The sequence below is a fragment of the Macaca nemestrina genome, chromosome 17, assembly GCF_043159975.1.
Source record: "Macaca nemestrina isolate mMacNem1 chromosome 17, mMacNem.hap1, whole genome shotgun sequence".
Lineage (NCBI taxonomy): Eukaryota > Metazoa > Chordata > Mammalia > Primates > Cercopithecidae > Macaca > Macaca nemestrina.
This window is the reverse complement of record NC_092141.1, coordinates 78,209,808-78,235,298: the sequence shown is the minus strand read 5'-3', so window position 1 is coordinate 78,235,298 and position 25,491 is coordinate 78,209,808. Positions and strand designations below refer to the sequence as shown.

Sequence of the window (25,491 nt, the reverse complement as noted above, 5' to 3'; positions counted from 1 at the left end):
ACCACTGAGACCCGAGCCCATGGTTTCTGCCCGCGCCTCTAGAAAGAGCGTGGCGAAATCCCCGATCCCAGGCGTGGAAGGCCCTGGGGAACAGGCACGAGGCCCGACTCTTGTGGCTCAGGGGCCCTGGGCAGCCGCGCGCCCCCGCTCACCACCGCTCGCCCCACCCTCAGGCGCGCTCCTCTTCCGGGCGCGATGCTTGCCTGCGTGCGCCGGGACGCGCAGGGCCGAGCGTCTGAGACGCGCCCGTACGAGGAGCGCCGTTTTCTAGGAGCCCCGCCCTCAGGTGCGCTCTGCAGGAGGCGGGGCGCGACTTCCGCGCCGCGAGCTTCCCTAGCTGGCCGGCGCGCTGCCTGCTCTGCCTGCGCCAGGAGCGCGCGGGTGCGCGCGGCCGCGCCCTCGCACAGATCCCAGCTGGGTCACCCGCGCTGAGTCAACAGACTGAGCGCGTCCAGGCCTGACAGCGCTGCGGATCCGGCCCTGAGGTGAGGAGAGCGTCGCGGGCGTCGGCGCTTGAGGCAAGCCTGGGACAGCCGTCCCTTGGGGAGTTGTGGGGTCGAGGAGGGGCTGGCCAGCGAGGGGCGGCGGGGAGGGAAGGGGAGTTCGGCGTCTGAGGTGTGGGGTGAAGCGGGCTCGGAAGCGGGCAGAGGCGGCGAGCTGAGGGAAACGGACCTCTCTCGGCTCCCGAGAAGCGCGGGTTGCCAACCTCGGGGTTGCGGTGGGAGCGCCCAGGATTCGGACGTGAGGGGTCGGGGCCCTGGGGCGGGGGCTCCGCGAGGCTCACCCGGGACCTGGTCCGGCCGTGGGACATCGGGACACTGCCTTTGCCTGGACGCTGTCGTTCCACCCTCAGCGGCGTCAGGGAGAGAAGGAAAACAAATATTGATGTAAATTTCCTTCTGAACAGCTGGGTAATGAGCGCTTGCTCTTCCCCGCGAGGTTACGCGCGGATCATTACCTTGTGTGTTAAAAGGAGTTTCAGTGAGAAGAAAATGCGCAGATCTCATGACACAGTTTAGGAGGGAAGTTCCCTGATCCTAAAACACAAATAGGAGCTCCAGGCATGGAAATAGGAGCTCCAGGCGTGGAAATAGGAGCTCCAGGCATGGAAATACTTAATTGGATCGGAAAGCTGGGCAGGCTGGAGCTATTAAGCTGAAGGAGGGTTTTTCTTTCCCCTGGGCTCCTTAGGCTTTGATTTACGTTTTAGATAAATAAGTCCGAAAATAATGAAGATAATAACCACGTTTACTTTCTACGAGGGCGTTCTGAAGGAATCTAAGGGAAGAACAGTATTTACTGGACTACAGCTTTGAGCCAGGCTGGGTGTTAGCTCTTTTAATTCTGACAGCATCCCTGTAGGGTTGGAGGGGGTTATTCCAGTTAGGCAGATGTGGAGAATGGGCCTCAAAGAGGCTAAGCCACTTATTAAGGTCTCAACTAGTAAAGGATGGAGTTGAGATGCCAGACTCTAATTCTGGTGCTTTATCCACTATATTTTGTGTTTGCCCGAAGAGCAATATTGTATGTGTTTTAGGGAAGACTCCATAGGAGGGAACATTATTAGGGCAGTTAGGGCTTTGTGGGTATTTGTGTTAAAATCAAACTAAAGAGGTGTTAATCTTTGAATATGCCCTGTTTGAGTGTATTTCCTTTCAAACAGATTTAGTGTAAGGAAATCTTACATTCACTATAAGAGCAAATTTATTAGTATGTTCCATGTTTATTGCATGTCTTTTATTTTTAAAGAGACAGGGTCTTGGGCTGGAGTGCCATGGTGCGATCAAAGTTCACTGCAGCCCTGAACGTCTGGGCTCAAGGGATCCTGCTGAATAACTGGGGCTATAGGCGTGTGTCATGTGCCCAGCTAATTTTTTATTTGTTTTTCAGAGATGAAGTCTTGCTATATTGCCCAGGCTGGTTTGTTGCATGTCTTTTACATTCCAGATACTATATTATGTGCCAAGAGTACCGTACTGATAGGAATATAATTTATAATCTCTGTCCTTGAGTTTAGTTGAGAAGGTGATTGTATAAAAGAATTTTATGATACCGTACTAAGTCATAACTTTTCTAGTACGTAAATTAGTTGGATTAAAAATAGTTTTAAGGGCAAGCTTTTAGGAACCTATTATGTATAAGAAAATATATTGGATGACTTGTCCTCTGTCTACCATTGCATTGTTATTTTCTCCTTTAGCAAGAAACACTGTCATAAAATTTAGGTTAAATTATGTTGACAACTAGCATTTTTTTTTTTTTTTTTTTTTTTTTGAGACAGGGTCTCATTCTGTCACCGAGGATGAAGTGCAGTGGCAGGATCTTGGCTCACTGCAGCCTCAACTTCCCAGGTTCAAGTGATCCTCCCATCTCAGCCTCCTGAGTAGCTGGGACCGCAGTTCTGTGCCCCTACACCTGGCTTTTTTTTTTTTTTTTCCGTAGAGACAGTGTTTCTCTATGTTGCCAAGGTAGATCTTGAACTCTTGGGCTCAGGCCATCCTCCCACTGGGATTGCCACGTGAGCCACTACACCTGACTGCATTTTGTTTTATTATTGCACCACCTTTCAGTAAATTTTAAAGCGATAGAGAAGATGAGAGCATTTATAATTTATCCCTTTTTAAGTTAAAAGGCATATTTTATAGTGCTTTTATTTTATTGATTGAGAAGCAAATGATGTAGCTAGGCAGGCGTTTATTTCATGTGCCGGATATGTTTCTAATTTCTCATTCCAAAAAAATCTTAGTTTTAAAGTATAGCTAATACCAGATGGCATTTAAGTTCTTGTGGCTCAGAGTTGTAATGAAATCAGTCTTCCAGTTTAAGCTGAAATGGCACATTGTTGAAATGTGTAATATTACTTTGTGGTGGATTTTGGAAATCTCTTTTAATTGCTTCAGTTTTCTCAGTAAAGTAGGATTCAAGGTCATAATCTGAGGGTGTTCCTACAGATGGAAGCTTTGGAGATTTGGGGACTGAGAGAGTGATGGACTAGTGAAATATGTGATTGCTAGGAAATTAAACATGACCCGTAGGTGTGAAAACTACAGTAGAGGACAGATATGAGTGCACAAATTAGGGTGTCTAATTTTGGATTTCAGAAACTTCATAATCCATTCCCAATGCCTGCCTTTACCGTGTTATCTAGAACATACATTCGCATCTCTTGCTCCAGTTCACTTTGCCTTATGCCTCTGCCATATGGCAGGTATCCCTGTTCTTCACAAAAGGCAAGTCCTTTTGTTTGGGAGTCTAGCTTTACCCTTCTTTTCTTTCTGCCTGGACATTCCATTCCACTCCTTTCCAAGCTCTTTCTCTCTTATCACATTACATTAAATTTTATCTCTCTGCAATGTTAGTGACAGTGTCTAACTTTATTTTTTTTGCCTCGTAATGTTGGATGCATAAATCCTTCGGTAAATGTTAAGTGAATATGCCACTTTTCTCACTTCCCCCCTTCTTCCTTTCTGCAGGAGTTGGCCAACTCTTTTTGTAAAGTGCCACATAGTAAATATTTTAGCTTTGCAGACAGTATGGTCTCTGTCTCAGTAACTTTACTGTTGTAGTACAAAAGCGGTGATAGATAATACATAAATGAATGAGCATGGCTGTATTCCAATAACACTATATTTATAGACATTGAAATTTGAATTTCACATAATTTTTGCATGTCACAGGGTATTATTCTTTTTTTTTTCAACCATTTAAAAATGTAGAAACAGTGTTCCTCCTGGGCTGTGCCGAACAGACTGAGGATTGGATTTAGCCCCCACCTCTTTCATCATAGTTTGCACATCCTTGATCTTTAAAGACTCTCAGGAAGCCTTAATAAAGGAATCTGTGGTAAGATGATCCTGGTTATGATATTTCCATTGGTGGTAGAGAAGCAAAGATAAATAAGACAGTGTTGTTTTTTTCATCGAGGAGCTCATGGTCAAGTTCAAGATGAAAATATGTACATAAATAATGGTGACAGGGTATAGTTACTGCAGTTATATTTACTGGGTATAGAGGTAAAACAAAGGAGTGATAATCAGCTCCATGTCAATTTAATAATGACATTTAGGCAATGTGATTAAAAATTGAGCTTAGTTGAGCATAAAATTTGAGGATGGTCACACAGGAGGACACAGACTCCTAAAGGATGGGGTAAATGCTCCAAAGTGGAGAGATTTGAGGGTCCTTTATATAGACAAGGCCTGGGGATGCTTAACAGGGTTACATCATTTTTCATACAAGGTTAGTGCATAGTTAGAGCAATTCAATTAGTTATAGGCAGTGTTTCTGTTTTGGGGAAGGGTATATTTAACATTTCACATTAAGGATGTAATGATCAAAGGGTCTTTTATCACAGTCAAGGGGTCTTTTATCCCTGGCACCATCTTGTCTGAGCCAGGAACAAGAAAATAAGGAAGGAATTTCATATATAACAAAAGGTCAGTAATTAAGAGGTCAAGCTTCAAGACCCAGTCTCTAAAATCAACCTTCCTCAGGGCCAAACAACATTTAGAACCCCCACGTAGACAGACTATCCATTTTCTGTTACATCTGCTTAGGTGGATGTGAAGTAACCTCTAACAGTCATTTGTTGGAGGTAGGGAATGTCTTTTCAGCTGGCCTTTCTGGAAATCTTTTAAGGATACTATGAAGGTGACTGACCACGTTTCTTATCAAGATGGCCCTAAACATCAGGATGACTCAACTTATTTATTTTTTAGGGTATAATCTTAATTCATTTCTCACAGAAATAAACATGGATATGTTTTTAAATTATGTCTCTATGAAAATAATTTAAAAATTTTAAAGTTATTTTACCTGCTACATAATAAACGGATTGTTTATTCCACAGATATTTAGTACCTCCTCTGCTGTGCAGTGAGTTGTTTTGCTAACTAAAAATATTTGGAGATAATGGTATCATTAGATAAGTGATGGATTTTCCGGGGGAGGCAGGGGAAGAGAGAGGAAAGCACTGCTTTTAACAAAGGCAGTAAGTATAATAGTAGGACTACCTTAAAATTTTAAGTAATTTTTAAAAATACTTTATAGCTTTCAAATTTCTTATTTTAATTAAACTCATGCATCCTAAATAATTTTTCTCTAACAATTATTTCTAAAGGTTATGTACATTTTTATTACTTTTAGTGATGTGAAATATGTTCCATAGGACTTGGAATGTAGTAACCCAGTACTTTTTTTTTTTTTTTTTTGAGATGGAGTCTCGCTCTGTTGCCAGGCTGGAGTGCAGTGGCATAATGTCTTTCGCTTCCTGGGTTTGAGCAATTCTTCTGCCTCAGCCTCCTGAGTAGCTGGCATTACAGGTGCCCGCCACCCCACCCAGCTAATTTTTGTATTTTTAGTAGAGACAGGGTTTCACCATGTTGGCCAGGATGGTCTTGATCTCCTGACCTCGTGATCTTCCCACTTCGGCCTCCCAAAGTGCTGGGATTACAGGCGTGAGCCACCATGCCTGGCCATAGTAACCAGTAGTTTTAAGATAAATTAAGAAGTGAATTTTTGATATTGAAATTTGGATTTTGCAACTCCTGGTCTTTAAGTCAATTAATACATTAGAAGAGGAAGATGGGCTTTAGTGGGCTTTCAATTTTCTTGCAATTTATTGGATTTAGTATAAATTATTTTATATAGGAAATTATTTATCTAGGAAAGTTAAATTTGATTAAATCTTTAGAAATATTAGGTGTTTAAAACTCACCTAATTATTATTTAAAGGCCTACAACAAACTTAGCACATTCTCAGGTATGCTGTGGAACTATGGAAAATAACTTTTTTTTTTTTTAATTTTGAACCCTTATTTCTCTTTGTGCCATTGTTCTTTAACAGCTAAGCACTGCCTTTGTTAAAGAGTTTTTAAAGTATTTCATTGGTACGATTTTGAGTTGGAACCATATAAATTCTGCTTTGGTCTTGTGTTAACTCAGGTGCTAGTGAGTGCACTCCTAGATATTGTCTGTAGGATTGTTCCCATTTAGAGGCAATTAAACTTGAACAGTTAAACTTGAGGCAGGCCAAGCATCTTTTTACTGCCTTTTTCTTTTATTCTTCCAAAACCATCACATAAAGCTATAAAATTTTGGAATTTTAGTATAGAAAGAGGAAATGTATAGCTCCATGCTAAATATGGGGTTTCTTGTATCCCAAGAAAAGGCACCTGATAAGTCAGACCCTTCCTAAGGTCCCCTTTTTGGTCATGCCTCATTTGTAACTTTGCAGCCCTGTTTTCAGATATACGCTTCTGTCAGGAACACTACTTTCATGTCACCTCTGCTGTGTGGATCTCCACCTTTCTTTCTGGAAACCTCATTCTTTCATCCACAAGAGTTGCTCCCATCTCAAGGTATTAACCCTTTATTTTTGGGTGTTTGTCACTATAGAAGAGTACTGCCTTCCGACATGCTTCCTTCATCCCAGTTTTCCTACCCTAACTCCCTGTTAGGCTAGTCAGTATTGTCCTTTGGGATTCCAGACCCTGCAAAACAGTGGAGGATGGGGTGAAGAGAAGGGTCTTTGTGATTACCATATCAGTGAGGGTTGTAGTCACCCCTTTTTTTATTCTTCTATCTTGTTTCTCTTTCTTCTTCCCAAAGGACAGGTATTAATTCTCAGAGACGTTGTGGTCTCGACACTTGAAAAGGAAGCCAAATATTTTCCCCAGCATCTCATCATTTGCAAAGAATTTATAGGGTAGAGTTAGTGTTTACATTATTATACAGACCAGTGCTTACTATTTATTCCCCATATCCCTTTTCAAATTGGGCCTGCCTAGACACTGTGGACTCAGGGGTTGGAAGATGCAGCAGGCAAAGAGGAGGGTGAATAGGTACATTGTTGGGTCAGTTTACAAAGACCTGACTATAGCTTTCAAGTTTCTGTTTTAGATCAACAATAAAGTTTAAAGGTTTATGCAGAATTAATGTTAAGAATGTTTCATTCTTTTCAATCAAACAGCTAAACCATGTATTTCATACTGTGAAGAAAACCAGCAATCAGATGGGTTTGGAAGGATTTTTGTTTGTTTGTTTCAATAACTTGAATTGAAGCTCAAGATTATTGAAATTTAATATTTTCATATGATTAGACTAAAGCTTTTGAGTATAAGAAAAATCAGATTGTTGAGGTCAGTCATAATACTAAGTCATTGGTATAATTTGATGACAGAGTTTATATTTTCATCATTTTTTTCTCTTTGTCATTTTACAGTTCATTCTGTAGGATTTCTTTGACTCGGTCTTCAATTTAGCTCACTAATTTATCTTTAAATGAAGTTCATCCCATCTTTTAGTGCTTTTTTATTTCTATCAATTTATTTCATTTCTAAGTTCTGTAATTGCTTTTTTCTTAATTGTCTTGCTCTTGTTCCAAGAATATGATATTCTCTATTACTCTTTTAAGGATGTTAGTTATACTTTTATACACAGTCATGATCAACGTGTATAATTAGTTGCCATGTACAAGGCACCATTTTCAGCTTTACATGTATTAATTCTTTTAGTCATTTTAACAGCCCGAAGAGGTAGGTACTGTTATTGCTGTATTTTACAGATAATTAACCTTAGGCACAAAAACATTAAATAACTTGCCCAAGGTCTCAAAGTTAGTGTGTAGCAGAGGCAGAATTCATGTTTAGTTGGTTTGGCCTCAGAGGTCATACTCTTAACCTATACTACTTTGTGCATTATTAGTTCTTGTGTTTGTTAATTTTGGTGCCTTTGTAATATTGATTAAGATGATTTTTGCAAGAAATAAAATCTGAGACTAGTTAGCTTAAGTGAAAATGAAAATATATTGGGAAGATAATAGAGCATTTCACGTACTCCAAGGAAGAAAAATCAAGTTTTGAGCATAGTAGGTGTGGTACATTAGAAGAAAGCTTTGAGTAAGAATGTATAAACTTTGTTTCTTAAATGTTGCCGTTCATGTAATTCAGTTTCCTTGACTTCCATCCAGTCTGTGGGTCTTTTAGTTAATTCTGCCAAGAGAAATTTTAACTGACACAGCTCAAGAGTACTAGTAGTGTTGGTGGTGGTGGTGGTGGTGGTGATAGTTTGTGTGTGTTAGGATGGCGTTTGGGGAGTTGGTTTAGTTTTGCTTTAAAAAGTTCTGATGAGAGGTGGAGTGGGTGGGCAGGTTCTTTAGACAAGGCCCTGAGAGACTCAACCTTGAGTTCAGGAAGCAGTTGTCAAAAAAGGAAAAATGTTGTGAATCCATCTACTCTATGAGTCTGTTATATAAAAATGAAGAGTTAAGCATCCAGCATTCAAATTGGATTAATAATTTAGTAGCATTCACGAAATCAATGTGTTTTGGCAGGTAACTTGAGAATGTTCATGCTGCATTAGGTTAGTATTTCTGTTTGTATTGTAGCAAATAATTTTTGAATGAGTACAGTTTCCTTCCCTCCCTCCCTCCCTTCCTTCCTTCCTTCCTTCCTTCCTTCCTTCCTTCCTTCCTTCCTTCCTTCCTTCCTTCCTTCCTTCCTTCCTTCCTATTATCAATTCTTTACCAAATGTGATGTAAGTTGAGACTGTTAGAAGAATTTATTGACTATTACAGAAGTTGATTTAACAAAGAGTCTAATATGAAAATGTACATGACCTAATTTTTACATCATAGTAAAACAGGCCCTTTGGAGAGGGGGACATGGGTTTTTCTGATGAACAGCCATTATTTATATTCACACCAAGGCTTCTAACATGATGATGCTATTACCTCACATTACCACCATTCCAGTGTTGTTCTGTTGCCCACTAGTTGCCATTTCCACACATTCATCTATCACAAGATTCATAAAGGGATCAGATTCCTGCAATATTCCTTGGGCATGTCTGCCACCACTTAATTTTCAGTGATAACTTCTTGCCCATACATTTTTTCAATTCGGGAGGGTAAGCTTTGCTCATGGTGTCTACTCCACAGGTTACAGATGCCTTGGAACAGAATGCTGGAATAATTTATTTTAATATATCTTCTATTCTTGACTGCTTTTGTTTTGCTGTTTTTAATTTACTCATTTAATATTTTTACAGTATGTCTAATTGTTTAATGACTTTTTTTTACTATGTAAGTAATACATAGAAAAAAAGCATGAAGAAAATAAACATTGTCTTTAATTTCATTACTAATTTAAAAATACTTTCTAGTCTTCCTTCTGTGCATATGAAGAAGATGCTCATTTAAGCCAAACTTTAATTATATATATTTATTGGAAAAGACAAACTGCCTCTTAAAAATTGTGGGCCAGGCACGGTGGCTCACACCTGTAATCCCAGCACTTTGGGAGGCCAAGGTGGGTGGATCACTTGAGGTCAGGAGTTTGAGACCAGCCTGACCAACATGGTGAAATGCTGTCTCTACCAAAAATACAAAAATTTGCTGAGCATGGTGGCGGGCGCCTGTAATCCCAGTTACTCGGGAGGCTGAGGTAGGAGAATTGCTTGAACCCAGGAGGTGGAGGTTGCAGTGAGCCGAGACCGTGCCACTGCACTCCAGCCTGGACAAAAGAGTCAGATTCTATCTCAAAAAAAGAAAAAAAAAACCTGTGAGTTTTCTTTATCTAGGTGTAGACAGTCCGCCAGCTTGGAACAGATGGTCCTTGTTTTGGAGGAGAGTTATATCAGTGGCCCCACTAGGTAGGTTTATTTAAAACAAGGCACAGCAATTTCTCTAGAAGGTTTAACAGGATTTTTGTTGTTGTTGTTATTTCCCCCAAGCTACCTTCTCAGTAATTCTTAGTATGCAGAGATCCTAGGTTACTGGGTCGAGTGTATTTGAATAGGCGCCGTGGACATTGCAGTTGAGGCTCTGACCACTTCTATTTTGAGTTCAGCGGAAATGAAACCTCTTTGAAGAATCGAGATAGCTCCAGCAGAGGTACACAGGCAGAAAGGATTTCAAGGATCTTCAAAGGGTAAAAGTACCCTGGAGGAGGAATGCTGGACCTGTGATAGTTACAATGATTTAGATCATTCAGTTTTACTTTTTAAAGTAATTTATTAAGATAAAATTTATTTCCAAAGTAAAACTCCTTACCTTGTAAGCACTTTCTCCTCATTCTTTACTCTCCCTGGCCTCTGACAATCACCAGTTGGCATTCTGTCCCTACATTTATCTTTTCTGGAAGTTTCATATAAATGGAATCATATAATATTTTACCTTTTTAGTCTTTCACTCAACATAACGTTTTGTACACTGATTTAAATTGTAGCATATAGCAGTACTTCATTCCTTTTTTTTTTTTTGAGACAGAGTCTTGCTCTGATGCCCAGGCTGGAATGCAGTGGTGCGATCTCAGCTACTGCAACCTCTGCCTCCCGGGTTTAAGCAGTTCTGCCTCAGCCTCCTATAACTGGGGTTACAGGAACGTGCCACCATGCCCAGCTAATTTTTGTATTTTTTTTTTTTTTAGTGGAGACGGGGTTTTGCCATGTTGGCCAAGCTGATCTCAAATTCTTGACCTCAAGTGATCACCGCCTTGGCTTCCCAAAGTGCTAGGATTACAGACGTCAGCCACTGCACCTGGCCAATTCATTCCTTTTTATGGCTGAATAATATGTGTATGTATATGCCACAATTTGTTCATTTATCTCTTCATAAGTATTTGGGCTGTTTCACCTTTCTACTATTCTGAATAGTGCTACTGTGAACATGTGTGAACATGTACTCAATTGAGTCCTTATGTTCATTTCTTTTGGGTGTATACCTAGGAGTGGAATTGTGAGGTCATATGGTAATTCTATGTTTAACTTTTTGAGGAACTGCCAAATTGTTTTTCTCAGCATCTGGACCATTTGCTTTCCCACCAGCAATGTATTCCAGTTTCTCCAGTTTCTCATGAGAACTCTGCTCTCATTCAAATTATTATTCTCCATAGGTGGCACATCATTGTTCTCTGACTGCTTCTAAGATTTTTTATCATCTTAATTTTCAGCAGTCTAATTATAATGTGTATGGGCATGTATTTTCTTTATGTTTTCTGGACTTCACCAACCTTCTTTAAACTTATGTGTTTATATCCCTTGCTAAATTGGAAGTTTCCAGCCATTAAGTCTTTAATTTTTTTTTTTTTTTTAGCATTCTCCTCTTCTTTTATAAATCAGATAATATGAAAGTTAGATTTTTTGTTATTGTCCCATAGTTTTCTTTTTTCTTCTTCTTTTTTTTTTCTTTGAGACAGGGTCTCGCTTTGTCACCCAGGCTGGGGTGCAGTGGAACAATCTCGGCTCACTACAGCCTCCTCCTACAGGGTTCAAGAAATTCTCTTGCTTCCCCAGTAGCTGGGATTACAGGTGCCCACCACCACGCCTGTCTAACTTTTGTATTTTTAGTAGAGAGGGATTTCACCATGTTGGCCAGGCTGGTCTTGAACTCCTGACCTCAGGTGATCTGCCTGCCTTGGCCTCCCAAAGTGTTGGGATTATGGGCGTAAGCCAGCGTGCCCAGCCTGACTCACAGTTTTCTGAAGCACTGTTAATTTTTTAAATACCTTTTTTCTCTGTGTTGTTCAGATTGGATAATGCCTATTGATAATCTTCAAGTTTACTCTCTTTCGGTTGTGTCATTCTGCTTTTGAGCCACTCCATGAGTTTTGTTATTGTGTTTTTCTGTTCTAAAGTTTCCATTTGTATTTATTTCTTATTATGGTTTTGTGTTCTAAAGTTTCCATTTGGTTCTGCTTTATGTCTTGTTTCTTTGCTAAGATTTTCTATTTTTCATTGCTTTCAAGAGTACTTCCGATTGTTTGCTGAAGCCCTTAAATAGCTGCTTTAAAAGTTTTATCAGATAATTTCAAAGTCTGTGTTATTTCAGCATTGGTATCTTTGATTTTATTTTCTTAGTAGAGTTGCTTTTTTTTTTTTTTTTTTTTTTTGAGATGAAGTCTTGCTCTGTCGCCCAGGCTGGCGTGAAGTGGCACAATCTTGGCTCACTGCAAACTCCGCCTCCCGGGTTCAAGCAATTCTCCTGCCTCAGCCTCCTGAGTAGCTGGGATTATAGGTGCATGCCACCACACCCAGCTAATTTTTATATTTTTAATAGAGATGAGATTTCACTATGTTGGTCAGGCTGATCTCGAACTCCTGACTTCTTGATCTGCCTGCCTCGGCCTCCCAAAGTGCTGGGATTACAGGCATGAGGCACCGTACCTGGCCAGCTATTTTCTACTTGCTTCATTTGCCATGTAATTTTGGATTGTATGAGACTTTGAGTTTTGTGTTAATACCTATGGGAAATGTTGATATTTTCTCTTAACAGGCTGTCAACCAGGTTAGGTTCAGGTCATATGTTTCTACCCACATTCTTTGAACTGTAGTCGTCATTTTAGTTTATTTTTCAAAAGCTTTTGCAGTACCTTTTTGGTCTGTCTTGTGTGTGCCTTGCAGTGAACAGTCTGGATTTGGACAGTGGTCTGTCTGTTAGTTCAGTTTCTCAAGTCTTTATCACACGAATAGGATTGTATTTATGTATGTCCAGCTTGAAGAGTTATTACAGGAATTCAAAACAACTTTTTAGGGTGCTTTCCTGAGCTCTCTATTTATTCCCCCTTCTACTTTTTGCTTCCCCGTGGCTGCTCTTTCCATCCTCCAGCCAGAGGGCTAGTGTTTATTTTCTCCATTGTGTTACACACTTGTGCAACTGCAACCACCATATCCAGGGCCCAATGGTAGGAGGTAGAGAAGAAAAGCAAAAGGGATTGGCCTCATCCTCTTACAACCATAGCTCCATTGAATAGAGAGAAAGGTTTTCCTGCCTCAGAGTGTTGGCTGTGGTAGGCTTTCGTTACTGTAGTCTGGCCCTGTTACCATGGGATTGCTTGCGTGTGGGGATATAGGAGAACTCAGAAAAGAAAAAAAGATTTGCTATTTCTTCGTTCTCCCAGAGCATTAAGACTTCCCTTGCCCATTCCTCAATTCAAAGTTAAGTCTTCTTCTGGAGCTGCCTCTGTGGGCAGTTCGGGAGATACCAAAGGAGAAAAAGTGCCACTGTTGATATGGTGGTATTTCAAGTTGTGGTCTCCCCTATTTCACATGCCTTGTTTACTTTTCGGAGTCCACAGATTGCTGCTCCATGCGTTCTGTCCAGTTTCCTAGGAGAGACAACTTGGAGTATGCTTAATCCATCTTACCTGGGACTGAAACATCTGCTTGTTTTGCCATTAAAAATTACATGCAGTTTACTGCATGGCTCCAGGTTTGTTTGTTTTTCCTCTTTAATAGGTTTATTCAGAAAACATGTCCACTGCAATTAGGGAGGTGGGAGTTTGGAGACAGACCAGAACACTCTTATTGAAGAATTACTTAATTAAATGCAGAACGAAAAAGAGTAGTGTTCAGGTAAGTTAAATAACTCTTTCTTGCAGTTTATTTTGCTTGATATGTTCTATCTTGAAGCGATGATTTATTTTGCTAAATATATTTTTATTATAATTTATTTTCTTCGCTTGTAAAGTAAAAGCTTGCCATGTTAGCCACAGAAAAATAGCTGAATTACCTAATGCTTTCTAAATGTTAAAAATTTTAATAATAATTTCTACATTTAGTTAATTTCTAACATCTGTGCTTCATTTTGAGCTTTTAGGCATGTGTTTCCTGAGTTTCATGAACTAACGTTCCAAAATAACTTTGATTCCAGAGTTTTATTCCCCACAACCTCATATTTTTTGGAGTCTAGATTGAGTTGCCCATGAGTATTAATATTATGACACAAATTTGTACCCACAGCATACATTACTTTTGGTAAAGGTAAAAGAAAGGAAGAACTTTGGCTAACCAGCTAGTAATAATTTCAAAGGATGAAAATATATTATTCATCTTCTCCTGAAACTGGTAAAATAATTAAACAGCAAGATGATATAATAGCTCATTTCTCCTAAAACTGACCATAGAATTTAATTAAGTATGGTTTTAGTAGTGTACATTTAGGTATAATTAAAGTATGATTTCTAATTCAGAATTGAATGAGGGCATTTTTATGGTGAATCCATATAGGGATGTTTGGTAAATTGCTTTAGATAAAATTATATGAGTAAATTTATTGTGTTTTATGTCAGTAATCTAAGATGTTTAAATATTATCTTTTATGTTACCTTAATTTATTATGTGACTTGAATTTTAAAATATTTCGGAAAAACTAAATGCGAAGGAAAAAATCATATTAAATGCATGTTGGGTTGATGAGGTGTTCAACACAATCATTCTTTTGGGATAGAATTGCTTTTACTTCTTATTCATAAGAAAGGACAACCAAATTTCTTGTTTTTCCTTAGTATTATATTATCTGCAAATAAATCTTGGTGATTTTTGCTGCTGTTATACTTTGTAATCACTTTGTTTCTTTTATTGTAGGAAATTCTTTTTCCACTATTTTTTTTATTTTGGTTAATATTAATTAGCATGATGCATCCAAATAAGAAATATGAAGAAGTGCCTAATATAGAACTTAATCCTATGGACAAACTTACTCTTTCTAATCTAATTCTTGGATATACTCCAGTGACTAATGTTACAAGCAGCATCATGCAAAAAGTGTCTACTGATCATCTACCTGATGGTATTGTGAGCTTATATATATTCTATTTATAATATTAAGCCTGTTCAATATTTATCAACTTGCTTTATTGAATAAATAGCAGTCTTAACACTTAGAGATGTGTTGCTCCACCAAAGTATAGTTTTATAAAAATACTAAAGTTATTTAATTCTGTTGCCTTATTTTTCTTGTGAAAAATTATTTTATATTCTTAGTGGTAGAAAGCATATTTTATGTACTTTTATATTTAATTCTTAGACCATTTATAAAATAGTTTAAGTATACTTGTTTAAGATACAAGCTTTGATGGGCTATTTCATTTTGATTCTGACTTTCATATAATTATGAAGCTAGCAATGTTTAGCTGAATGTGGTGGCATTTGCCTGTAGTCCCAGCTACTCAAGAGGTTGAGGTGGGGGGATCCCATAAGCCCAGAAGTTTGAGACTGCAGTGAACTATGATCATGCCACTTCATTCCAGCACTCCTTACTCTGGGCAACAGAATGGGACCCCCATCTCTAAAAATAAAAATTTTTAAAAGAAGCTAGAAATATGTGGTAAAGATTGTAAAGCAGTCACCTTTTCAGCTTACCATGCTTGTTTATAGAAGTATGTGGTTAAACTGAAGAAGTACCTAACTTTGGAGACTACAACTATGACTATGGTAAAGTCCCTAACTCTGTTTTATTTATTTATATATGTATTTTTTTGTAGAGATGGGATGTTGCTGTGTTGCCCAGGTTGGTCTCAACTCCTGGGCTCAAATGATCTTCCTCCCTTGGCCTCCACCTAAAGTGCCACCTAAGTCTTTTTTCTCAATGTGCACTTCTCACAAAGAAATGAACTAGAAAATAGTGTAAGCAGTGAAGTTCCAGTGAACTTAAAGTGGCTGTGAGAGAACCTAAAGCAAAAACTGGAAAAAGTGACAGAAATTCTTATACTATTAATGATTAAACAATGAAGTGCCGAATTATAGAACATAGCAGATTAACATGTTATTTTTTGCTATATGGGATAGTTGTAATTAGCTTATATATCATCACATTTTTGGATAGTACATCATTGAATGGAAAGTGTTAATTATACAGTCAGAAGCCAAGTAACCTATTCCATTGGTTTCTTTCTTTGGTTATTTCTATTTAATATTTTGATTAAATATACTTCTTATTGTTATATGTTAGTGTATCACATTAGGCACAAGTAGTATAGATTACCATGAGAATTTAGTGTATAAGCTCAAAAAGCTGATTAAAAATGTTGAAATGAAATTCATTGGTAATTCTGAGTAGGAGGAAAGAATATAAACCAAAGAAATAAGAGGTTGGGCGTGGTGACCCACACCTGTAATCCCAGCACTTTAGGAGGCCAAGGTAAGCGGATCACCTGAGGTCAGGAGTTCGAGACCAGACTGGCCAACATGGTAAAACCCTGTCTCTACTAAAAACACAAAAAAATTAGCCAGGCGTGGTGGTGGGTGCCTGTAGTCCCAGCTACTTGGGAGGTTGAGGCAAGAAAATTGCTTGAACCTGGAAGATGGAGGTTGGTTGCAGTGAGCTGAGATTGTGCCACTGCACTCAAGCGTGGCAACAGAGCAAACTCTATCTCAAAAATAAATAAATAAGTCAGTGTATATTAACTTAGATGCCAAAATAGTGTATACATATACATACATTTTTTTAGACTTCTGTGTTTTTAACAACAGAGCTATCTGAAAATGGGTTATGCATACATACGTAGCTTGACTGGTAGGATGTTGAACTAACACCCTGTTTATTCATGTAAATCCTGGAATTCCCTGTCCCTCTTAAAAGGCCTGGAAAATCTATTAATTAACATTTAAGTAATACTTTACAAAGCATTTTTTTTCTTCTTTTTCTTCTTTTTTTTGAGATAGGATCTCACTGTCAAGCTAGTGTGCAGTGCCATGATCTCAGCTCACTGCAGCCTCTGCCTCCTGGGCTCAAATGATACTCCTGCTTCAGCCTCCTGAGTAGCTGGGAGTACAGGTTTACACCACCACACCTGGATAATTTTTGTATTTTTTGTAGAGACGGGGTTTCGCCATGCTACCCAGGCTGGTCTCGTACTCCTGGACTCAAGCAATCTACCTGCCTCCACCTTCCAAAGTACTGGCATTATAGGTGTGAAGCACCACATCCAGCCTACAAAGCATTTTGATGTTACTTCACTTGTTCTTTACAACAACCCAGTGTCATCAGCTAGGCATTGTAGATGAGGACACTGAAGTCTGAGGGTTTAAATCGCCTATCTGCTCACACAGTTAATAAATGAAGAAGTTAAGTACTAATTCTATATTCTTTCCATTTCACCACATATTTGAAGCTTCTGTAGTGAAAATTAGTTGCTTGTAAACAAAACTTACAAGAAAATATTTAAAAATTAGTCTTATCTGATGAGAAAGAGTGATTACAATATTTCTTCCACTTATCTCCTAAGAAAGGAACAAGCAATATTGGATTTGAATGACAATTTTTATTTAAGGAGGAGTTGTTTCATAGTTACTAAAATGCCTATTTGGTTTCTGAGGATTGTGGAATTTTCTTTATAAGAAATATTTAAAAATAAGCAATTCATATATTTCCTAAAAAGTCATTTTTGTACAGGTGCGGTGGCTCATGCCTATAATCCCAGCTAGTCAGGAGGCTGAGGTGGGAGGATCACTTGAGGCCAGGAGTTCAAAACCAGCTTGGGCAACATAGTGACACCTCATTTCTACAAAAATTAAAAACAAAAAATTAGCCAGGCATGGGGATGAGTGTCTATAGACCCAGCTCTACTCCAGAGGCTGAGGTGGGAGGATCTCTTGACCCCTGAAGTTGGAGTGCAAGATCCCATGCACTACAGCCCGGACAACAGAACAAGGCCCTGTCTCTAAAAAAATATAAAATAAAATAACGAAGTTATTTTTTAGTTTTACTTCAAGATAGATAAATGAACTGCATTACTAATAATTTTTATAATTTCATTGCTGCCTGAAATTAGTATGATTCATTAAGGTTTTGAGAAACAGCAATTTCTTTCAGAAATATGAGTTCTGCATATTTTATACTATATTTCGTATGTTTATAACATAAGTGTAACACTGACACATTTCTGTAATAAAATGACAGCTAAGTAGTGTCTGCATCTTTGTACCATTTTATTATTTATTATTGTTTTGTTGGAAGAATTGTCTTTTTTTCTTTTGTATTTTTAGTAGAGACGGGGTTTCACCATCTTGGCTGGGCTGGTGTCGAACTCCTGACCTCGTGATCCACCTGCCTTGGCCTCTCAAAGTGCTGGGATTACAGGCGTGAGCCACCGCGCCCAGCCCCGATGTCTTTTTTTCTTTTTCTTTTCTTTTTTTTTTTTTTTTTTTTTTTTGTTGAGACATGGTCTCACTCTGTTGCCTAAACTGGAGTGCAGTTGCTCAATTATGGCACAAGGCAGCCTTGACCTCCCAGCTCAAATGATCCTGCCACCTCTGCCTCCCAAGTAGTGCTGGAAGTACAGGCACACATCACTACACCTGACTAATTTTTTTATTTTTTGGAGAGACAGAAGCTCACAATGTTGCCCAGGTTGGACTTCAACTTCTGAGCTCAAGCAGTACTCCCGTCTTGGTCTCCCAAAATGTTGGGATTACAGGTTGAGCCACTGTGCCTGGCCTGTCTTCATTTTTTAAGAGGCAAATATAGCAAAAGTGTTTATAAAATGTTCCATTCATCAAAATAATTGTAAACTTGATCTACTGTAGTATGGTATTTTAATTTGTGAGCTAACTATATTGTTATGATATCTTACAGTTATAATTACTGAAGAATATACAAATGAAAAAGAAATGTTAACATCCAGTCTTTCTAAGCACAGCAGCTTTGTAGGTGTGGTTTTCAAAGACTCCATGTCCTATGAACTTCGTTTTTTTCCTGATATGATTCCAGTATCTTCTATTTATATGGATTCAAGAGGTAAATAGCCCTATATAATCATTGAAGATCAATTAAATTCATATCTTTGCTGCTTGCAGTTCATAGTCGAAATTTGATATAGTTCAATATTGGCATTTTCAGCTATTCTTACTTGTTCCAATAGGAAAACTGAGAAGCATAGCATAAAAATATTTATTTATAAATACGTATCTACTTCTACACATAAAAAATTTTTATATAATATCCATTTTGATTTAATACACTTATATATATTAAAAACAATAGCATAAAGCAAAATTGCATTTTGGGTTATATGACTTTCTAAATCTCTAGGTTTTCATGTAATTGTTTTTACTTATGTAAAAATATTTTAAAATCTTTGTTATGTACAAATCTTTAAAATCTTAAGGTCTTCTACTAGTGAACTTTATTAGTTTTATATTTGAAACATGGGAAACAACCTTTGGTTGTTTAAACCTATGAAGAAATGTTATCAACCACAAACATATATTGAGCAATGTTAAAGTCACTATGCTAAATACTGAATTTGTGACTTTATTTCAAAAAGCCCTTCTGAAAATTCTTTTTTCCTGTTTTCTTAACTTTGACTTTTCCTTGCTTCTGAAAGTGCTTTGGAGCTAAGTCATGTAGAATGATTTACTTTAAAACAAAAAAGTAACTTGTTTTAAATAACTACAATTAATTTCTTTCTTTACGTTTTTATTCATTCACTATTTAGTATTCTAACACATGTAACTTTTATTCCAAAATTTCAAGTAAATGATCAGAAATCTTATAGGTATTATTTACCTTTGAAAGTCAATAGCTTATTTCTTTGGTCCTATAGAGATTGATTGATTATATTATTTTGGTAACTCTCCATATAATATCTTTAAAACAATGCACTTGCATGTTGTACAGCGTCTTAGATCTCATATTCTTCCCCCCATAGCTGGCTGTTCAAAATCATGTGAGGCTGCTCAGTACTGGTCCTCAGGTTTCACAGTTTTACAAGCATCCATAGATGCTGCCATTATACAGGTAAATATGATAAAGGAAGAAATACAAAAACTACACCATTTTAAAATAAATATTTCCTAATTCTTTACAGTAGTATTTGGTTTGACTACTGTCAAATGTACAAAATATGTAACTTACTGCAACTCCTTTAAGATAAAAGATAAGAAGTCATATTTTCTGATTTGGTACTTTTTGTTGTGTTTCATATTTTAGCAGAAAAACTAGCCATGAAATTTATTTTTAAAAATCTTACTTTTGTGTCTGGGCTAGATAGCAGTAGATGAAGTTACCTTAGAATTCAAACTATTCAAATTAACCGTATTTCATTCTTCCATGTTCTGTATGGATCTGTGGCTTTTTTTTTCCATTTGCTCTTTCTAATTGAACTTACTATGCTACAAAATTTACTGTGCTGCAAAATATTATAAAGTCAAGATCGATATCAACCATCTTCTCTACTAAACTATATGTTTAAAGTATGTATAAATAATGATAGAACTGGAATCAAAATATGAACAGGAGTCTTGTCTTTGTTGTTACACTGCTATGTAGTAAAATGACTATAATAATAATACTTTACTTGACAGCATTGTCGTAATAACTAAATGAGATGATTTATGTAGAATTGTTTTGTAAACTTTTGCAGTATAGTATAAACATATTAGGGACATGTAATGTTGCACAAATTCAATAATATAGAAATTTAAGGTAAAGATAGTGAAATACAGATCTATTACATTTATGTTGTTATATCACCTGTTTGTATTTTGCCAAAGTTTTTAGCCATCCACAGCCGAGACCACACTGGATGAATAGGCAGGACAGATTTCAATTTAGGCATTAACTGGGATGTTAGAAGTATTATGTGGCATAAATAGTTTTATTATTTGAGTTATATGTGCTGCATATGTAGACTTTAAAGCAATAGAAGGGCATGGTATTTAGAAGAACATTTTTTAAACAATCATAGGAATGATGGCACTAATAATCACTCCTAAATTCCTAAATTTTGAAGATGTATATTTTTCCTAAGATACATATAATTGTCTGCTTAAGATGATAATTGTGCAATTTTTATTTGACAAATTATTTAATCAAAATTTATACACTTACCAACTTTAAACTTTAAATTTTATGGTATACTTTTAGAATAAATTTAAAGCAATATTCTACTCTGAATTATGATATTGGGGTCACTCCCTTTATTTCAGGTATGTAGCTTTTTGGGGATTGTATTTGTACTAGGTTATTGACAAAATTTAGGGATATAGCTGTCCCGTTTTACTAGGGGCTACTATCATAACTAAATTAATTTAATGTATTTATATTTTCTAATTATAGTTGAAGACCAATGTTTCTCTTTGGAAGGAGCTGGAGTCAACTAAAGCTGTTATTATGGGAGAAACTGCTGTTGTAGAAATAGATACCTTTCCCCGAGGAGTAATTTTAATATACCTAGTTATAGCATTTTCACCTTTTGGATACTTTTTGGCAATTCATATCGTAGCAGAAAAAGAAAAAAAAATAAAAGAATTTTTAAAGATAATGGGACTTCATGATACTGCCTTTTGGTATGTTATTAAATGTTTATTACTTAATGTAATTAAAAATTGTATTAAATATACAGATTTTCAAAAGTGTAATTTTGATATTTACCTAAGTTGATGAAGTGCTTATCCTGTTTTCTTACAATGATCGCCTTAGTCTTGGAATTTGAGATTAGTCAACAAGTTTCAACAACTAATTGGCTTCATTTAACATAAGGGATGAAGAATGTCAAAAGCTTATGTTGACAATATGTGTTTAAATTTTATTTCACATTTTGTTTGAATCATGGGCACACTCCGTGTATATTTCAGAATATTTCAATATACTCCATGTATATTTTCTGTGTATTTCAGAGTTCAGGAAATGTGAAATCTTGAAACATTAGAAATTAATAATTGCCTGTTACAGTTTTTCCATAATATAGCATATATATAGTATTAAACATTTAGTTACAGTGATTAAAGTCTATGTGTGTGGTATATGGACTTTATTCCCTTAAAAGTTTTAGTTACTTGGGTGAATTAAGATGAATATGGAAATAATGTTAGAGAAAGAAATGAGTAAAACATGTTTTCACTAGTGACCTTTAATGTATCAGCATTTTTATACAGTGATAATTTTATAAAGGCTTGCATTTTTATAAATAATTCTAAGTGTAGTTTCCTTACTCTTTTCACTATGTAGTGAAGTTTGTTCTGGGGGGAAGGTTATATAACAATTACAATATAACAATTAATTATACACTTTTTTTATACTTTTTTTTTTTTACTTTTTTACACTTTTTTCACTTTTTTACACTTCACATTTTAAATTATAACAATTACAATATAACAATTACAATATAACAATTACACACTTTACATAATGGGATTATTGTATATAACATATGTCCTTTGCTTGTTTTTCTTTCATTTGTTATTTTAGAAATTGTTGGTTTTGGATTTTTTTTTTTGAGACAGGATCTTGCTCTGTCACCTAGGCTGGAGTACAGTAGCATGATCATGGGTCACTGTGGCCTCCAACTCCCAGTCTCAAGAGATTCTCCCACCTCAGTCTGACAAGTAATTGGGACTACAGGTGCATGCTGCCATGCCCAAGTAATTTTTAAATTTTTTGTAGGGGCAGGGGTCTTGCCATGTTGTGCTGGCTGGTCTCAAAGTCTTGGCCTGAAGTGATCCTCTCACCTTGGCCTCCCAAAGTGCTGGGGTTACAGGCAAGAACCACTGTGCCTGGCCAATGGATTGGTTTTTAACATTTATTGGGTTATTAAAGTATTTTATGGAGAACCGGTAGCTGGAAGAATTTAGGCAAATCATTCTCTCAGGGTCTCAGTTTTGCCTCAGTAAAATGATGGATTCAATTTTGATAATTTCGCTACCTTTTTAGCCTTCACTCAGTGATTTTATGACATCATCAAATCCTGAGCTAACTTGAAAAAATGTGTGAAATAAAAATACTGCAGCAGTTCCGTTGAGCTCTGATTTGTAAAGAAGTCTTGAGTAAAAATAGTGAATTCATTACTGATCTTGTTTATTTCACATTGTGTAATTGTTGTAATTATGTCATTGATTAGTGAGGTAAGGTAGCCTTTATTGTTTATAGTTACAGAAGCCATCAGAGGTTTAATTGTAGCACATGCCATAAAGAAAATTGTTATCTTGATTCACTAAACTCTTACATTTTAAGAAAATCAGAGATGTTCTATGCTATTGAACTTTTGAGAATATTAGATTTAAATTAATTATGAATTACTATTCATTTTGAAAGCTTTTTTTAAACTCTGGAAGATAAGCATTTTTTTTTTTTTTTTTTTTTACCAGATTACACTTTTACCTATCACTTAACCAATACTATATTTTAAATTACTTATGACTATTAATTTTCAATACATAAGCATACACAGAAATGAACAGTGACTTAATTTTAAGAATAAAATGACTAAAATCTAAAATTTTGTTTAAAATGATTTTTTAACTGTCTAAGCCTATGCATTTGACCATAAATATATCTGTATTCTCATTTTAGGCTTTCCTGGGTTCTTCTATATACAAGTTTAATTTTTCTTATGTCCCTTCTTATGGCAGTCATTGCAACAGCTTCTTTGTTATTTCCTCAAAGTAGCAGCATTGTGATATTTCTGCTTTTTTTCCTTTATGGATTATCATCTGTAAGTATTTTAACTTGTGATAGGAATAAAGAGCTGTCAAAGTGTTTGATAATATAGCAAAGTCTTTTTCTTCAGTTTACTTATAGTCAATTTGCCATGAAAGACAGATTTTACTAAGTGATTGATAAGTGACTTAATAAATAAATGATGTAGCATCACTGTATCCCTGTATTTTTAGGAACGTTACAAAATAGTGTTAGGTTTAGATTTAGCTTTTGTCATATGATGTATTTCACATACAACTCCTCTGAGTCTATCTGTTATTGTCTTTATATAATGATGTATATAATTAAGACTGTCAAGTATTGGACTACTTTTGTTAATCTTCATGAAATCCTTACTCTTTCAAGTTAATTTATGCTCCAGGATGATGATTTTTAAAGATATGTCTTTGCAAATGTAACTCTTTAGCAGTCTTGATATTCATTTGGTATATTGGCTGAATGATGGGTTTTAACAACGAGCCTTTATTTTAAGTGGTTCCATCTTCCATTCTGATTGGTTTATGTGCCCACCCTGTATCAGTTGTTAAATTTTTGGCTATCATTTCTGCTCTTTAAAATAATAAATTGCAGATAACTAACATAATTCTATATGTAATTGCCTGTTTTTTTTTTAATGTTTAATTTTACTTTTTTGAGACAGGGTCTTGCTCTGTGGCCCAGGCTGGAGTGCAGTGGCACCCTCATGGCTCATTGCAGCCTTGACCTCCCAGGGTCAAGCAATCCTTCAACCTCAGCTTCCTGAGTAGCTGGGACTACAGTTGTGTGCCACCACACCTCGCTAATTTTTGTATTATTATTTTTAAAATTTGTAGAGTTGAGGTATTCCCATGTGTCCAAGATTGGTCTTGAACTCTGGGCTCAAGTGATCCACTTGCCTTGGCCTCCCAAAGTGCTGGAATTACATGAGTGAGCCACTGCACCAGGCCTTCTGTTTTTTTTTTTTTTTTTTTTTTTCTTTTTAAACTGACTGTTTATCTTATGAATAAATTAAGTTTAAAAGATGGGTCTTGTACTTAAAGTTTTTGTTGATTTATTATTTTGTTCACATATTTTATGCAGCTTATTGCAGAAACACATGGCTATTTATGGTTTCTATAATGTAGAAGTGGTCATGTTTGCCTGTGATACAGATAAAAATACAGTCTTTAATATTTGTTAATTTAAGGCCAGGTGTAGTGGCTCACACCTGTAATCCCAGCACTTTGGGAGGCCAAGACAGGAGGATTGCTTGAGGCAAGGAGTTTGAGACCAGCCTGGGCAACATGGTGAAACCCTGTCTCTACAAAAAAAATACTAAAATGCTGGACATGGTGCCCCACATCTGTAATCCCAGCTACACGGGAGGCTGAGGTGGGAGGATCACCTGAACCCAGGAGGTAGAGGTTGCAGTGATCCAAGATCGCACCACTGAACTTCAGCTAGGGTGACAGAGCAAGACCCTGTCTCAAAAACAGAAACAAAAAACAAACACAAAAATATTTGTTAGTTTAAATTTTTAAGAGGTATATCACTATTTGTATGAAAATAAAATACCTTACTACAGCATTTAGAAATTATAGTTGTATTTTAATGAATGTGTTTTTCATGAAAATAACTTGTTCTTTCAGAAGCAAACTTTAATTTTGTTTTCATACCAGTGTATATGAACATTGCACTAACCTTAATATTTGTATTTTATAGGTATTTTTTGCTTTAATGCTGACACCTCTTTTTAAAAAATCAAAACATGTGGGAATAGTTGAATTTTTTATCACTGTGGCTTTTGGATTTATTGGCCTTGTGATAATCCTCATAGAAAGTTTTCCCAAATCGTTAGTGTGGCTTTTCAGTCCTTTCTGTCACTGTACTTTTGTGATTGGTATCGCACAGGTAGGTAATATATTAATCTTACATTCACTAAATATTTTCTTTCTGTTTTATGTAGCTTCTTATACTCACATGGATACTACCTTTGATTTACCAAAAAAATTACTTTAAAATTTTAGCATGATAAAGAAATGATTTCTAGAGTATATTTTACATCTAGTTTTATTTATGTTTGTCCAATTTTAAGTTTTTAGTTAAATGTTCTCTTTATAAATTTTTCACTTTTTACTTCAGTGTATCTCAGTAATTTATTTCATTGCAGAAACTCAGTTTGATAGTAACGTGTTTAAATATCAAGTAGTTCTTATTGCCTATGGCCTGGTTATATTGCTATCATTTGTACATTTATCTCAGAAGAATGTGTGGGAGAAAATTGTGTGTGGAGCAGAACAAATTTACTGTGAGTGTAG

At 36.5% G+C, this 25,491-nt stretch overlaps 1 protein-coding gene and 1 pseudogene across 6 annotated transcripts in view; one reads left to right on the top strand and one right to left on the bottom strand.

Annotated features, from left to right (window-relative positions):
* Positions 1–333: 333 nt before the first annotated feature.
* The window catches only part of LOC105469057 (ATP binding cassette subfamily A member 5), a 78,128-nt gene continuing 52,970 nt past the window's right edge, over positions 334–25,491 (top strand). For 3 of the 6 annotated variants that reach the window (XM_011719624.2, XM_011719626.2, XM_071083511.1), the window contains exons 1-8: positions 334–485; positions 13,234–13,350; positions 14,362–14,566; positions 18,353–18,514; positions 19,428–19,516; positions 20,837–21,066; positions 23,069–23,210; positions 24,896–25,084. In XM_011719624.2, coding sequence (XP_011717926.2) covers positions 13,249–13,350; positions 14,362–14,566; positions 18,353–18,514; positions 19,428–19,516; positions 20,837–21,066; positions 23,069–23,210; positions 24,896–25,084 — 1,119 coding nt within the window. In that variant the 5' untranslated portion in view covers positions 334–485; positions 13,234–13,248. Of the gene's footprint in view, positions 486–862; positions 888–6,338; positions 6,360–10,427; positions 10,576–13,233; positions 13,351–14,361; positions 14,567–18,352; positions 18,515–19,427; positions 19,517–20,836; positions 21,067–23,068; positions 23,211–24,895; positions 25,085–25,491 lie in introns of those variants that run through there. The other 3 variants (XM_071083509.1, XM_011719625.3, XM_071083510.1) reach the window with 3 other exon arrangements.
* On the bottom strand, positions 8,697–8,922 carry LOC139359306 (small nuclear ribonucleoprotein G pseudogene; annotated as a pseudogene).